This window comes from Diadema setosum, chromosome 6, assembly GCF_964275005.1.
Source record: "Diadema setosum chromosome 6, eeDiaSeto1, whole genome shotgun sequence".
Classification (NCBI taxonomy): Eukaryota; Metazoa; Echinodermata; class Echinoidea; order Diadematoida; family Diadematidae; genus Diadema; species Diadema setosum.
Genome location: NC_092690.1, coordinates 23,446,569 through 23,464,152, shown reverse-complemented (window position 1 = coordinate 23,464,152; position 17,584 = coordinate 23,446,569). Strand labels below are relative to the sequence as shown.

General features: G+C 37.4%; 1 protein-coding gene and 1 non-coding gene across 2 annotated transcripts; one reads left to right on the top strand and one right to left on the bottom strand.

Annotated features, from left to right (window-relative positions):
* The first annotated feature begins 519 nt into the window (after positions 1–519).
* Trnae-cuc (transfer RNA glutamic acid (anticodon CUC)) lies at positions 520–591 on the top strand. Its single transcript has one exon. It is a non-coding gene; the product is annotated as a tRNA-Glu (tRNA).
* Positions 592–7,495: 6,904 nt separating this feature from the next.
* On the bottom strand, positions 7,496–16,106 carry LOC140229471 (radial spoke head 1 homolog). Its single transcript, XM_072309723.1, has 6 exons — positions 15,954–16,106; positions 12,356–12,469; positions 11,367–11,472; positions 9,817–10,043; positions 9,091–9,418; positions 7,496–7,814 (listed from the first exon to the last, which is right to left on the bottom strand). Exons 1-6 carry the CDS (start codon positions 16,005–16,007, stop codon positions 7,642–7,644), a joined length of 1,002 nt encoding a protein of 333 aa, XP_072165824.1. The 5' UTR covers positions 16,008–16,106; the 3' UTR covers positions 7,496–7,641.
* Positions 16,107–17,584: the final 1,478 nt, after the last annotated feature.

Genomic DNA, 17,584 nt, shown 5'->3' with positions numbered 1-17,584 from the left:
CTTCTCTGCTGACCCCCCCCCCCCCATTCACATGAATTCATATATATATATATATCGGTTTTGTTCTTGTTGTTGTTTTTGTGTATGTGTGCGTATCTCTCTGTATATTGTTATATTTATATCTCCAATTTAGTTGTTTTCATTGTATGAATTGCTTGTTGTTTTTATGTCGAGTGGAAATGAACTTACACTAGATTGTATGAATGATTGAGTAAAACGGAGTGTACTCAAAGAGATTTTTCTCCTCTCCACCAAAGCTCTGAGAAAAGAAAAGGAAAAAAAAAAAAGATGTTTGTTTGTTTTTTGTTTTTGTTTTTTTGTTTTTTTTGCTTTACAGACTGTACACTGTCGATTGCGCACGCGATTAGTGTGTGGTACATGGTGCTGCATGTGCGTACAGTGTACCCATATCTCTACACTGAACGGACGCGTCTACGGTGTGACGTCATCAGCAGACTGAGAACGAGGCTTCTACTCTTTGCCATTTATACATAAATGTGCCACACACGATCGTGTAGCTCCCATATGGTCTAGTGGTTAGGATCCGGCGCTCTCACCGCCGTGGCCCGGGTTCGATTCCCGGTGTGGGAAACTATCTCTTTTTTTTTTTTCTTCTTCTTCTTTTCTTTGTCCCTCGGCCTCCTTTTCCTATCTTTTAATCTTGAGATAAAATGATAATCTATTAGGCTGTAAGTTCCCTCTCTTAATCTAAGGATCCTCTTCTTTTACTGTCATTAGTACTGTCCATTGTTTGTTTCCAAAGTTTTTTCGCACCTGCAACACGATCAATTCGCCACTTGTATACTGAAATGATATATTTATGTAGGATAAATATGACAACGTATTAATAACTTGATATTCGAATGATCAAACTGGCACCAAATATAGCATACCTGTTTTGGGTTGTTTTTTTTTTTTCATCATTGTGTGGACCACAAATTCTGACAAAAAGAAAGAAATGCATGGTGAAATGAGATGAAAAAAAAAATCTTTAACAGTACACTTGAAGGACAAGCCCACTTTCATAATACGTGTGGATTGAATGAATGCAGCAATATCAGTAGAACACATCAGTGAAAATTTCGGGAAAATCGGACAATCCGTTCAAAAGTTTTGAATTTTTAAATTATCTGCACACTCATTGCTGAATGAGAAGACTACTATCCTCAATGTATGATGCCACGTAAGTATATAGAACGATATAAGGAAGATATAAAGAGAATTTTGCAACATTTTATTGTTTTAAAATAAGTGCACATTTTCTCGACTTAGTCACTGACGTGTGTTAAGGGTAATATCATTCCCCCTGTCTTCTGAAAGAGGCAAGTCAAGTGTTCTTTCATTATATAAGAAAAGTGAAAAAAATATGTTGAATTTTCTTTATATATCGTTCTACACATGTGACATAACAGGCTGTAGTGGTCTTCTCATCCAGCACTGTCTGAACAGAAGCTTCAAATGAAGGGTTTGTTTGCAAAAACCGATAAGTCCATGTTTGCCAAATGGAGATATTTGCGATTAAAGGTCAAAGAAAATGAAGAGAATAAAAAGAAATTTTTTGCTTCTTTTGACCATAACTTCAAAAATGTACCTGTATATGTAGTGACCAATATATCATTTAAAAGGTATTATTTTGTACTTTATGACAAAGATCTTACTTCAAAATCTTCAAAAATGGACTTATCGGTTTTTGCAAACTCTTCAAATATTCATAACTTTTGATTGTTCGACTTTCCTCAAACTGTCACTGATGTGTTCAACTAATATTTCTGCAGTCACCCAATCCACACGTCTATGAAGGTGAACTTGTCCTTTAATTGCTCACTATAACAAAATAAATGGTGTACACTTTTTTATGCACTGCAATCAAGTACACATAATCAGCACTTGTGCCACTCTATGACCTACAGCCTCAAGGATAGTTTATTAGCAAGTGGGTTTGTCATGCATATAAAGCTAGTTAAATTAATTTAAGATCACACACTATTATTCTGCATAGTAAAAAGTAAATTAGTTGAAGTATGTAGAAATATCATGCCCTCTGCGTGATTCTGTGTCTATTTGGTTATGCCTGCAGTGTTGGTAAAAATATGGTGAGATGTCTAGAAATATGTAGAAGTAATCTGGGAGACACTGCCACAAGTAAAACTATTGTGATGAGTGCCAATAATAATTGTCGAAAAATAGCAAGGTTCGATTTATCCCTTACAGGTACGGTTGTCTGTAAAATTGTTCATACTTTTTTTTTTAATTAAGCTAATTTCTCATTGTGGTGGTAATCAGGCATCGATTTGATGCCTTACACTGCCATACCAAAAGTCATTATATTTTCAATTTCATCTCATAAGCATAACCATAGAAATACAATTGAAGGATATTTATTTTCAAGGCTTTCCAGACTTTATCCAAACTCGGGCATTAGTCATCAACATTGGTCACCAGCCATTTAGCTTGTAACAACAGTATTCAATGCATTGGATTTCACTATGTTTCCAGTGAGACTTCTCACATTCCTAGAAAATAATCAAATAATCAATAAGGCAGCCAAAAGGAAGAAAATATCAATGTTTACATTGTTATGCAAATGAAGTTAAACCTAAATTTACTTTAATTAGTAGATGACAACTGAAATATACATGAAAGTAACACTGAAGTATCATCATTCCATCATTCACTTATTAAAAAAAATAAAATGTTGAAAATGTTGAAGGTACTTATAGGCTTTAGTGTGCGCTTGCAAACCTCAAATACGCGCAGCCTGAACTCCCAAGTTCATTGACCCTACCTGACAAAATATCAAAAATCCTTCATAAATTCCCCCCAAATTCTCGGATCACTACCAAAAGATCATCGCTTGTTACTTGTGTCATTCTCAACCTTTCCTGCAAGTTTCATCCCAATCCGTTAAGTACTTTTTGAGTTATTTTGCACACGGACAAATGAACTAAGAAACAAACCAACGGTAATGAAAAGATAACCTTCCCCCTTGGCGGAGGTAATTATGCTGTCAACTGTATTACATGTACAACCAATTACCAAATCTCCTTCTTCATCCCTCCTTCCCCCCCCCCCCCTCTCTCTCTCTCTCTCTCTCTCTCATCATAATAAAGATCACAATAAGATCATGTGTGAATTTTTTTTTTTGTCTGCTATCCAAGCTTGTTTTAGCAATGATGACGAAAACATTAACAAAATGGGAATAAACTGTAATAATGGAAATAATAATAAGTGCAATAATAGTAATGACACAATCATAATGATAATGATAATAATAAAAATCATCATTATTAAAGTCATTATTATTATTATTATTATTATTATTATTATTATTATTATTATTACCCATTATCATTACTATTGAAAAGTCAATAATAATAATAGTAATAGTAATAGTAATGAGAGTTTCTACCTCATTCAATCTGGCTTCAAGCAGTTGAATGACATTTACCAGTGACTACGAACTATGAACCACTATCCTGACAAAAGGTTAAAGCTGTTCATAAATGATAGTAACGAACAGATTAATGTCCCCAAGAAGCAAAAACATTTTCAAACTAGAAATGTCGCTATGGCGACTGATGCCTCCGCCATAATGCATGATTCTCCCAATAGGTGTATAGTATAATGTCTTCACAATATGAGATAACAGTTTCACATAACTGGCAAAATATTGAAATGACAGGTTTGTCAGAAATATCTTGAATGTTCACTTTCCTTGAACTACATTTGCTATAATTGTCTATTAAAGAGTGCAGGTACATGTAAATTCCCTAGATAATCCCTGCCAGTCAGTACATGTGTATGTACCAAGTTCCATGAAGTTACATTGAACCATTTGCGAGAAAAGTGAAATTGTAACATTTTCACCTAATCTTTGACCTTTTGACCTTTGACCTTATGACATGAAACTCTCTCTGGAGAATCTTTATGCAGTAGTACATGTCTACACTAAGTTTCAAGAAAATACCTTTGGGCATTGCATGGATATGGGGAAATATTTCCCCATATATATGGGGAAATATTTCCCCATATATATGGGGAAATATTTCTTGGCACAATATCATACGGTACAGTAATCATTAAACATGTACCTCTTATACTCAACAACAAGGCAATATTTGGTCCACCCCCTTTTCCTTTTCTTTTACTTTGCTGCTTGACCCTTCGCCCATATTATAACATATCCAATCATTTTCTTAGAAGTGCTGACCATCAACACTTTCGCGCTTCATCACCTGCACACGCACTCACAGGCACCACTCCTGTTTACCAAGTAATTGTATAAAACTGGATTTACACGCACTTTAACATGGCCCATCTGTATTAGTGTTCAAGTACTACAATAAATAATGGTAATTTAACTCTGGCTGTCCGTCTGTTCAAGCACGGCTTATAACGGCGGCCCTCTGCATCATATGTATATATTATATATTGTACTGTGAATTAAGTCATTATTGGCCATATAAACATTTTGTATGTTATTTAACGTTTCATTTGTCTTTACATACAAAATATGACTTACTATGTAATATGTCAATAATTTTCAGAATTGTATTTGTGTAATTGAACCTGCCTTTGTTATTTTTGTTATTCTGAAAGAAAATATGAAATGCAGAAAATAAAATCTTTTCAAACAAATATGGGGAAATAGCAACATTTTTAGAATTTGACCTTGATCTTTTGACCTTTGACCTCTTGCCAATGTCACTAAAATCTACTCACCTAATTGCCATATCATACATCATACTTGGACCAAGTTTGGTGAAAGCTGCTTCATCCAGTTTTGAGTTATAACGTAAAAAGATAAATTTTAAGATTTGACCCTGATCTTTGACCTTTGTCCGATTTCACTCAAAAAATAATCAAGTAATTGTCCCACCATACATCATCCTTGGACAAAGTTTGGTGAAATTTGCTTGATCCAGTCTTGAGTTATTGCGTAAACAGATACAATTTCATGATTTGACCTTGACCTTTGACCTTTGACCTTTAGCCAATTTCACCCAAAATCTAATCAAATAATTGCCCCATCATACTTTATACTTGGACCAAGTTTGGTAAAATTCCAGTCAATATTACTCAAGTTATCGCGTAAACGAATGCGGACGGACGTACGGACATACAGACAACCCGAAAACATAATGCCTCCCCGGCACCACTTCGTGGCGGAGGCAAAAAAAAAAAAGAAAATAAATAAATACAGTCACACATAGGCACATAAGAGTGTAGAACATGAGAGTAACATATTTTATTTATTTACACAAAAAATTTACATCAAATAGTCACTGGAAAACATGTAAAACATGGAGCCACACAAATACTTTATCAATTCTATCCTGTAAAACAGTATTTATACCCCATACCTCATCTTATGTTGTCAAAATGAGAAAAATCATGGCCAAATTTTGTGAAAACTAATACATTTTTTCTTTGCCCTATTTTTACAAATGTTCTGAAGAATAACCATAGAATGAGCTGCTAACACCTGGCTGTACAAAAGTGATCTGAACTTATCACAGCCCTAAGCCGTCATTACAATAGTCCCTTATTGTATAGGTAATTGTGTTATGAGAGAATCAGCATAGTGGTCGTGCCAAATGCTTGCTGGAAGCCATGTACAGTAAAGCACAAAAGAAAAATTTTTCCCATGAATGGAGGTTGAACTGAAACTTAAACATATGCAAGGTACATAATGCCTTCTTACATAGAATTATCAAAAGTGAGTGAACTTTCAATAAATCTTTCTGGAACTTTTCAAGACTCTACTTGAGCTACAAAACAAAAAGGAAAGCCAAAAAACTATATTCTGACTTTTGAATAACTTGCATCAAGTGCAATAAATTCATCGATAGCATGTTCCATTTATTCTTCTTTTTTTTTTTCCCCTCAACAATCCTTGTAACAGAAGTCTATGCAATCTTTTCAATTTCATAAATTTTACATGAAGCATCAAGGATCTGGTCATCATTTTCCATAAAAGAGGATTCTTATTTTGATTGGTATATCATAACCAAAATTACAGACTATACCGTGGGAATGCACAACACAAGACTAAAACATAGTACATTTGCCATCTCTTGTGTATCATTTTGCACGCTCTTTGTACGAGTAAATAAATAACTTTGTCTGGACTGGAATGTTTGCACATAATTTCTATAGTACAGTTGAACCCCTCTTATCCGGCCTCCCTTTATCCGGATCTCTCTATCATACAGACGCAATCTCGCCGTGATTTTTATTTTTTTTTTTTAATAATTACGGGAGGAAAGGGGGATTCCCAACTCCTTGAGAACCCCTACACAAACATACATGAATTACATATTACTTCCAACATTAACATACACCTCTATTTTGGGATCTGTTACTGAGTGTAACAATGAAAAGGTTGCAGTATACACTTACTACATGTGGTACTACAATGGGCTACATCAGTACATGTGTATGTATATGTACATGTATAAAGCATTGAGTCTCCCGTATCCGGCCAAATCCCTTATCCGGATGAGCCCCGGTCCCGACTTGACCGGATACGAGAGGTTCAACTGTACTTTAATTTTTCTGTTTGTCCCCTCTCAGTACTACTTGTTATTCCACAGCATCGGGAATTCAAGAGTACTATCTAAGTGATGTGCTCTTGAATATTCTAAGTATCCTGCCCTGGAAATGCACTTAATGCTTTGTCACAGAGTGTTTTACAGAGTGTTGTATAAGGAGTCTTAATAATTTCAGTGTGCATTTACCTGTAAGGATAGGGCAAATGGCAAAGGTCTGAACATGACTGTGAAAGAAAATGTATCCCATCAAACTGCAAAAGAAACTACTTATGTCAAAGGGGGAATATGTCATGCAATTAGTCTCTCTTCTTCACATCTCAATAAAAAAAATAAATAAATAATGATTGAAAGAATGATGTTATGATGCTATACTGCAAAGATAATATCATTCAGCATCTAAAGCAGCAGTGTACATATTGTGATGATCATAGTTGCTGGTATAGAATTAAGAACACTTTCGCTTTGGTTTCAAAAGTCAATATAGGAGTTTGATTCCTGTGTGATTCTGTTTTTACTATTTCAATTGCAGCTCCACTTAAATCAAGTTGTACCATGAAACCAGCCTAAGAGCATGAGGACTGAAACTTGTTTCGTAGTACTGCTATGGTTATTGTGACTCCACGGACATCCTGAATAATGTTTAAAGTCACAGCACTAGACAACAATTACATGGTGTAGAAACTGCAAGAAACTCAACTTAGGCATAATTTCATGTCATAACCAGTGACATCTGCAAAAAACTCTCAAAGTCGGGATGAGCTCTGTAACATGCAGTCCAAGTTACGTACAAGTATTCGAACAAAACAAAAAAAACCAGCAACATTTCCTGACAGAACTTTAGGCTTGGTGGCTTTGCATTTTCCGCATCCCAGGGGTTGTAATCCAATGTTTCGTCCAGCGCAATATAAGTGTAGCAAGTCCTCACTGGCCAGGAAGATATAAACACATTGTATCTCTTTCCGCAGTCCTACTACACATGTATGTAGCGTGGTGTGTAGTGAGGCATCGGCAGTAGGGATTGTTAGCTTTCTTTCCTCCTTTTGTTTGTTGTTGTTTTATTCTTCTCTGTACTTTTGAACAGTTCGGTCTATTCTGCTTCCTCTGTCTCCTCCGGGACAGGCGAGGGCGCTGCGGGCTCCTCCCCTCCCTCTGGAGCCGCCTCCTCCTGCTGCTGTTCCTGAGTCTCCTCACCCTCAGCAGCCGGTGCCTGCTCCCCTTCTCCTTCCGCTGGTGCTGCCCCATCTCCTTCAGCGGGAGCTTCTGCACACGGAGAAAAGAGCACATTAAAATTTTCATCTTTCAGTTGTCATGTACATACTCATATGATATTCTACTTCTCTTTCACCAACTGTCACAAGAAATAGCTTGAACAAACTTTTGGCATTTCATTAAAATCTAATATGATTCTGTCTTCACCACAATTTCTTATTCCTACTTTGGAGTACCTGCTTGTGATGAATGCTTAGAGCAGAGCTTCTAAACCTTTTCTAAACCGAGACCCACTTTGGCTCCTGCAATATTTTTCGCAGCCCAGTTAGATCGAATATGAATCTTCTTATGTTCTTTGGCCGACATCACAGCCCACTGGACAGAGTTTCCCAGCCCACCAATTGAGAAGCACTGACTTCAAGGAAACCTCCAAGTGATTTTTAGACATTTGCATATGTACAGATTGGCTATAATGGGTACAGAGTTTCAGAATTTGTAGTGTTTGGGAATGAGAACAATTTTACAACTCATAGCAAATCACAATGAACACAGATGATTACATAGCAGTTTCACATAAGAATGCATGATTGGGTGCTCAAGGAGGCTGAACTAAAGGAGATAGCATGCATAAGCTCTACACAGGTAAGCCTGCTAAGCAAGTGGCATTGTAATGGAATTACGTTGTTACATTACTGGAATATGTTGACCTCTTATGGAATCATCCTTGTTCAGTGTACTGTATGAGCTGAAATTTTCGTGTGACAGATTTTTTCGCGAATTGCTACTTGGACGACATTTTTGCGTGTTGTTAATTTCGCGGTTTCAAGGGTCTAACTGAACTTAGTTATTCGTGTGGTGTTATTTTTGCGTGTTGTTATTTTCACGGTTCAAAGGCGATTCGCGAAATTCACAAAAATAAAACAATCGCGAAAATTTCAGCTCGTACAGTATTATGTTTTGGGTTTTTCAGAATATTAGTTTATCTGCTGAAGGACCACAAGAAATTTTAAAAATCTATACATGGCACCATCAATTTATGTGCGGTGGAAACTCAGTATAACAAGATCCTTGGGACCTTGACAATTTGTTCTATATATCAGATAATTTGTTATATCAGTAGTCAATAAACAATTCAAAACAAAGGAAATAAATACAAGGGACCAGAGAAATTAGTATGTTATATCGGGTATTTTGTTATATCATATCTCTTTATATCAAGTTTCCATTGTACTATATGATGTGAAGTTGTTTAGACTGTCTGGAATGCCCCCTTCAAAAAAGAAAAAAATAATCATGCACAGGGTCAAAGAAGAACGGAAGTAATCACCTCCTCCTCCTTCGCCACCAGCCTCGCCCTCTGCTGCAGCCTGTTCTCCACCCTCGGCTCCGCCCTCTCCTCCTTCAGCTCCGCCTCCCTCAGCATCCTCCTCCCCCTCGCCTTGCTCTGCCTCCTGCTCAGCCTGCTGGGCTGCCAGGGCCTCCTCGGCTGGGTTGTACTGACTGACGGCCTGGATCTGCCCCGCCCGCCACTTGGGGACGGTGACAGTCTGCGCCTCCTCTTCCTCTTGGTCGCCACCCACTGGCTGCTCAACGGGCACGTACTGACCATGCTGCTCACAGCCAATGTCAAACACGTACTTGCCTTTGCCTTGGGGCTGCAATTGGATTCAAACATTCAAATAAGCAAATCACTGCATGACATTTTTATCATACTATATATGCTGCTGACCCCATGTAATATACCAGATACTATGTTTGACCCACTTGTGTATTTTAGTTGTTTTGTTTTGTTTTAAGGGTTTAACAAAAAATCCCTTGTGTGAAACTAGTGAATCACAATTTATTCAGTCAATGACTTTCAACAGTAAAAGAAAAACAAAAACTAATAGCAAGAGATTTTCCACTTTCCATCAGTTAACAGCACGCAGCAGACGAACAAAGAAACCTTACAGGCTGTAATTACTTCAAAACTAGGCTCTCTACAACCTGTTCTTCAGTTACTATCAACATCACTCTGAAGGATTCGAAATGACTCTGAACAAGTTACACTCACCTGATCGCCCACCCACATGCCTTGATATCTGTGGTTGGCGTGGATGAGTTCACCAGCACCTTCCCTCTTGCCGCTGACCCACGACCCCACGTACTTTGACCCCGTGTCCTTGTAGGTGTAGACACCCTGGCCATGCCTCAGGTGGCTTTGCCATTCACCCTCGTACACGTCACCGTTGGGGTATGTGTAGATGCCAAACCCATGTCGCTGGTCATCGACCCAGCTACCTGATTGGGAGACACAAATCATTTGCAGAAAGATATAATTACAGTCAACAGTTCTTCAGATGTTCTTGCATGAACAGTGTATTTACTGATCAAAGCTTCCTCAATCTATTTTCACTGTGAAGATGACAACAGAACATCAAAGGTTTTTGCAGAAGCTACATTGTAGATATTGCCATAGGGGTCCCTGCACTTTGCTCAATGCTAGCATGCACAACTTCAACCTCTGGTTCCCTGGTTTATTCACCCCTTCACCAAGGGAAAGCATGTCTACTTGCAATATCCATGGTGGAAAAAAAAAAAAACCCAGAAAACAACACAAATGGCTTGCAAAGTCAGAAGTTATTGTACTGGTATGTTCATTTACTGCAGAAGGTAACAAGTCACATGACGGGAAGTGAAGAACAAACATGATTGTGTTTGCAGAGTCTGGTTTTCGTGTGTTATTCTGTACTCTGACTCCATACGCAAAGCACCACTGAGTGTTATTCCACTCTAAAAATGTCCCCATGGACTTTAATGTGAGTTTACACAATGTGTACATGCACAGTGCTTCACGCTGTTCCAGCTACTTTGACCTTGCATCATAATTTTGTTTCATTGTTGTTCTCATTATGTGTTAGACATTTTTTTGTTGTTGTTGAAGTGAAAAAAAAATCCATCTCAAAAGAAATGGCTTAACTTGCATACCAACAAAAAGATAAAATGATTAACACTACATAGTTGTAAGTTGCCCAAAAAAGAATCATCCGTGTATCATGCCATGGGTGATTTAAAATGCAGCACATGGAGTCGCTCAAAGGGTAAGTTAGAGTTAGTGAGCACGCAAGTTAATGGACAAAACATTCTCTTTCAGTAAATACATTCCAGTCTGCACATGTAGGTGTCACTGACACGTTGAATGTGACAAATTTGATAGAACTTACCAAGTCAACACTGTCTTCTGAATTACAGGTAACAATCTCTCACAGTTAGGTCTTGAGAAAGCACCTAGACAGATTTATACTGTATGTAGTAACACACAATGGAGGAGTGTGCAATATCTTCCAAGCTAAATATAATACCTCAATCAGAAAAGGTAAGAATTAATCAGGTGTTTGTCCTCAAAAGAAAAAAAAAAATGAAAAGGAGAGCTCTAAGAGAAAAAGTGATCTCAGAATTTACTGAATAAAACAACAATATTCTGCAAAATGAAATTCTGCCAAAATTTCTTCTGTGTTTGGGTATCTTAGGGCAGGGGTGGGGGATGTGATGCAGTCAGGGGTGAGCACTTGTATCACAATATTTAAAAACATGACATCAACTGTCTGGAAAAATATAATTTACCTTCATAGACAGATCCATCGGGATAAATGAATTTGCCCGAACCATGCTTCTTGTTCTGTTTGTAGTCTCCAATGTAGCGTGCACCATTCTTGAACTTGTACACACCCTAGGGGGAAAAAAAATCAAAACAAACAAAAGTTGGAAAGGGCCGACCATAATAATATTCACATGCTTTATATTTCTTTATGACCAAGAGCAGATTAAAACTTAAAACTTAGAAGGAGGACATAATATGGGCATTTGATTCCTAGTGCTATGATGCACATTGCAGGCATGCCTCCTATTGTAAGTTCAACAGTGGACTTATTCAAAGACATAAAAAGCAATACTTTTTTTTTATTGTTATCATTACTACAGATATATTTCATCAAGAAAGGTTGCGAAACACAATGCAACTTAAAAGGTCGAACAACCTGCAAAAAGTGTGCCTTGGTTGTAGTACATTAATGTACACACAGGATGATAAGTTTCATCATTACTATAATTTAAGTAAGTTTCATTAAAACAGATTAATTAATACATGAACTGGATGTTCGCTGCATATGATCTATTGAGTGTTGTCAGATTAAGACTTACAATGTTGTAAATTTGAAAATCATGGAAAAGAAATACACTGTATACTTCACAGACCCTTTCCCCACACTTTTTAACAATATTCAATTATTAATAAATAGCTGCTTTAAAACAGCTGTAACAGAACCATTCTACATGTACATCCATACATATTGGCGCATTTGTTGAAGCATGGCATTATTATCGAATTTGAGTCATGACACCTCCGAAAAGGCATCAGGCTGATAGAAAGGGCCCGATTGTTGAAGGGCCTGAGACATTCTTACCCAATTGCAAAGAGCTTTGTTTTTGTTCAGCCTTGTTCTGTTTTCTGACTAGGTGATACTATGGGGTTGTATGAGCACTGAATTTTAAATCATCAATCAAAACATTAATTTTAAAGACATACTCAAGGTGAGAAAAAGAACTGGGCTTACCTGTCCGTGCCTCTTGCCATGTTCATACATGCCCTCGTACATGTCCCCATTGGGTAGAGTGGCTTTCCCCTTACCATGGCGTTCCTCCTTGGCATTCCGGTCTCCTTCATACTCCTGTCACGGAATGAAAGTTAGGAAAAAATAGCTTGTCAGTTTCTGTTCTATACCTGCCACACACACACACACACATACACAATCACACAAGCACAGTCATACACACACATACACACTGTAGAATAAAAAATTATTAGCAAAATTGCATACAATCTTATCTCAATGGCTGTAGATATTGGCAATCAGGTGCACATACATAAACAAAAGACATCACAGCAATAAAGATAACAAAAATTGATATGCTTTCTCACTCCTTAGACATTTCTTCAGACTCTAGACCCAATTGACAATGACCTTAGACTCTCTCTATATATCTATAGTATTATACATAGCTGTACATACATATAGGCCTACATGTAATGGCCGCCAGCGAGTAACACATCACCTTATCACCCCTCCCGAATCTCACTTGGATATTGGTGTTTTTGGACAGTGATATTGACATCTCCTGCCACACCAACTCATCAGAATGCAGGGAATAATTTTCCGTCTCGAAATTAAATAGCAATTTTTGTCGATGGATATACATTTTCAACAAAATGGTATACAAGTCTATGTAATGAAATTGCTATGCAAATTACATTTTGTACAGCAGTCATACCAAAATGCATAGCAAATTGCTATGCGATACCAGGAAAATTATTCCCTGGAATGAGTACCCAGATAAGGAAGGTGCTGCCAAGGAAGGCAAAGCAAGACAGGAAGGGTGATTTTGGGGTGGAAAACCATGGCGCCACTCTCCCTTCTCTGAAGAACTCTACGCCACCATCAAGAAGACGGGCCTCCGCAGCTCAGCCCGCCAGCCCACCCCGGGAAAGCAACCACTCAGAGACCACTTCAGCAGCAGCGGCAGTACCCTTGGCATCCGATACCAATTATGACATGCTAGACATATCAAGAGATCTCCATGACAAAGGAGATGATGTAACTTCACCTGAAGGAATTGCCCGCTACTTCCATGAAGCATCAAAGAACTTTGAGCTGCATTTAAGCAAATCAATTAATATTAACTAGGCCCCTGTATACAACTTCTCAACCCAAAGTAAACTTCAGGATGGATTGACATGGATTGCTCATAAAATACATGTAACAGGAGATGTAAACATCTCAAATTTTGCAATGATGACTGCTGTCCAGTGCAGTTCACAACAAAGTTGACTTGAGGAAAGAACATTACAATTATAAAATGTACAAATAGCAAGAATCTGGAATCAGTTTAAACAATTTACCAACCTCTAAAGGCTAGACTAAACCTCAGGATAGCTGTTCAGCGACTGCAAATGTTTTTGTTAAAATAGCAAACGTAATACCACCCCATGTAATTTACACCTTGCTTCTAAAGTACAGTGCAAACTGTCCCTAATCTAATCTAACATGTTACTATTAGACGAGAGTCTTACAAGCAATTTAATTTCATTTAGCGAACACAAATAAAATTAAATAGAAGCTAGACTATAACTGTCTTCCTTCTCCCTTTCGATAGATTGAAATACAGAATATTAAGTTCTAGTACCAATCACCCGTCAAGAGCTTGCTTTACGGACTGTTGGCAATATCACACGAGAAAATGTGAAGAAAATAAGAAATATCAACCCATAGCTGTTCGCACTCTAAATCTAGATGCGGAGGTAGAAAATGTCTGTGTACCAGTACACCCTCCATGGCATGTCGTAGAGCCTGAAATATGTTATGATATCCATAACAGGGTCAGTAAATCTGATATGGTTCATCAACAAAGAACAGTTAGCGAAGAAGTGATAAATACTCGCTGGATATATCATTTAAGAATATATACTGACGCATCCAAAGAGACTGATAGCGGTGCTACGGCAGTTGCCTTTTACGCTCCTCAGCTGAATGTTTCAGTAGGAAAAAAAGTTACGTCAATATCAGTATGTAGAGCGGAGCAAGTAGCCATAGTAATGGCATTAAACTGGATAGAAGAATTTCAGCCAGTCTCAGATGTGGTGATATTAACGGACTCTTTGAATAGTTTGCATGAAATAGAAAATGTTTCCAGTGATAATATAGTGCAAGAAATAATGTTTAAGATTGCGAATTTATATTACATGGGAATAACAGTATCCTTTGTATGGATTCCTTCACATTGTGATATTTATGGAAATGAAATGGTAGATTCTTTGGCAAAAGCAGCCTTGAAAAGAGAATATGTAGATATATTTGTTATAGTGAAATACGAGCAATGATTGGGAGATATTATAACGCGATCTGGCAGAGTCAGTGGGACGCATCCGATAGAGGGCGCCATTTATATATCGTGAAGAATAATGTACTGCCGGTCACATCACTGAGTTGTCGTACAAGGAGAGAGGAAGTTGTTGCTTGTAGATTGAGATTTGGTGTGGCAAGATTAAATCATTTTATGTATATTATTGGCAAACATCCGACGGGAATGTGTGCCACATGTATGGTTCGAGAAACTGTAGAGCATTATTTATTACATTGTGATATGTTTGAAGATGAGAGGAAGTTGATGAAAACAGAAGTTAATCAGAAAGAGTTAAATATATATGTTTTATTACAACCACGCAATATACATATCGTTTTGAAATACGTCAAAAGGACAAATAGATTTAGATTGCTGTAGACCCTGTGTCTTTTTTTTTTCCTTCTTCTTCTCACATAGTTTCCTAGGTTTGTTTTTGTTGCTGTATTTATAGCACACTAACATTGTTGATAAACTCACTTTAATTAAGCTCCAAATGAAAGTGCTTACAGTGTGAGAGACCAATTATTACAGTATGAGAAATTGATTATTATTCAAATTGTTTCTAAAAATTTCTGATATCTTTGCGCCCCCCGCCTGCTCTCCGTGTATATGAGTGGCCTAGGCCTTTGTGCTGAGAAGCCTGCTAAATGTACATAGCTGGGTTGGCAAGATTATACCATTAGACAGCGGTTGGTAGGTTGAGTGGACCAGTGCAAAGGACAGTTTTTTATGTTTATTTTATAACATATATTTTGAAAAATATTTTGTTTATGATAAGTGCGAAAAAAAAATTAACGTGGTGTCTAAAAATAAAATAATGAATTGTTTGGCGTGAAATATTCGAGTTTTGAATGCAACGCCAAAATATATAACAACAACAACAACAACAACAACTTTCGTTTTTTGTTTTTGTTTTTTGTATCTTGCGTGGACAAGAACCAGCGCCAGCTCCAGATCCAGCGGCACGCACAACCACCCACACAGCATGCACAGCTTGAAACGTTGAAACACACTGTTAATTAGAAAATTATGCCTGATCTACAATAGATCTTAGAAGCGTAGCAGGTAATTACAACGTAGGTTAGACGGTTGAGTATCTAGACCCCCACCACGTCCACGATCCACAGCCACGACACCCCAACTATGGCATTTCATCTCCAACGGAATATTGAATGTATGGGACTGTTCTTTTTCCCGCAGTCAATCCAACCCGAGTTAAACCCACGTCATAATACGTTTTTTTCGAGAACTCACCCCTAAATATGGACCGTGCTCCTCTTCGTCGTAATCTGAACCAAGATCTGACATCTTTTTGGTGTTCAAATGACAATTTCAACGTGAAAATGGAAGGTATTATTTGAGTTTTCGTTGTACCTTCGCTAAAATTCTCGCCAGTGAGAGGTTCGTGGTTGCTATGCTGCGAGGTGGGAGTAAATGTTGGTTGTTAGGCATTCTTGAATAGTTCATTTAGGTATAGGGGACACAACATTCACTCCCCAGGTAGCTAAATTTGAGTGCATATTTCCAACCTCCTGATCTTCCTTACTCTAAGACTTACTTTAAATTGAATTTTTCCACAAATAAAGGGGAAAATATTAGATATTCAATAAGATTCTGACGCCTAAGGCTTGTGAACTTAACCCTACCTAGGGTACAATTGGAGTCGTCCATGTTATAGCGTCGCGACGGTCCACACAACAGATGGCGCTCTCACCTTTTGACCAAAACTGGGACTAGTCTCTCACATAAAAAGTGATCTTGAAGCCCTATTTTCGAGTTCGTGCATTATCTTTCCCCTCAGCCTGACTGGTAATGTCTCCCTCTCTCACTCTTTCTCATTTCATTTTCTATATTTCTGTGGACATGACAAATACATGTTACTATTAGACGAGAGTCTTACAAGTAACATGCCCTAGTTACTTATTACGATTTCACGGAAAGCTCGTAAGAATCTTTAGAACCCTCGATGTGTTTGTCCGTTTTGTTCACAAAAGTCCATGAGTTGATTGTTCTGCTTTGCCTGAGAACAATGTGACCGTCAGTGATTAACGACAACTCAGCTGATTTTAGATACCGGTGTTTCCTAACAGGAATTCACTATTTCCCATATGTTTGGAAACATAGAAATAGAAGCTAAGTTTAAAGAAAAATTGTGATCTTTCTATATTTTTTTTTCTGTGGCATTTTTGAAAAAAAAAGAGCTAAATCCATCTTTTTTCCCCCAATGGCTTTAGTGCCTATTCTATCATCTATACCAGTCATTTAAGTATGTATATCATAATAAGTTATTACACATACTATATGATATGTCTATTCAAAATCGAGTATCTGAATATAAAAACGAACCAAGTCCATGGGAAGTCATTTCGAGTAAACTAAACTAAGATAATAGTAATAATAATGATAGATAAATAAACAAAACTACGTCTTTTTTTATTTTGTCCAGTAATATTCCATTTAACTACGATGGTAAGGCAACATTGTAAATACAAATTGATATGTATATTATTACCATAATTAACATTAACATTAACTTGTAGAGGGTTAATGGACTTGGGTTGTTTTTTAATCATAAAATGGACTTGGGTCGTTCTTTGAGTTATGTACAGGATTGGCTGCTGTATCATTAATAGTATGGTAAACGGAATACTGAGTAGATAAGAGAGGTGTAATACTTTTTCCAGCTTTTAGTTCGTATGGCCTTAAAAGATGTAGTTGCCTACCATAGCACAATGTCCCTCATCGCTATACTAATTCATCATATTGTGTGTGTGTGTGTGTGTGTGTGTGTGTGTGTGTGTATGTGTGTGAGCGCCCGTGCTCAAGGTCAAGGGTCAAAGGTCATTAGTCAAGCTTATATTCTAAGTAATTTCCCCCGTGTTTCT

Bases quoted from the DNA above. Each gene is read 5' to 3' on its own strand.
- LOC140229471 (XM_072309723.1), bottom strand. From the start codon at position 16,007: ATGTCAGATCTTGGTTCAGATTACGACGAAGAGGAGCACGGTCCATAT. The intron at 12,470-15,953 runs GTGAGTTCTCGA...ATTCCGTGACAG, and splicing joins AGCACGGTCCATATTTAGGG to GAGTATGAAGGAGACCGGAA. The intron at 11,473-12,355 runs GTAAGCCCAGTT...TTTTCCCCCTAG, and splicing joins ATGGCAAGAGGCACGGACAG to GGTGTGTACAAGTTCAAGAA.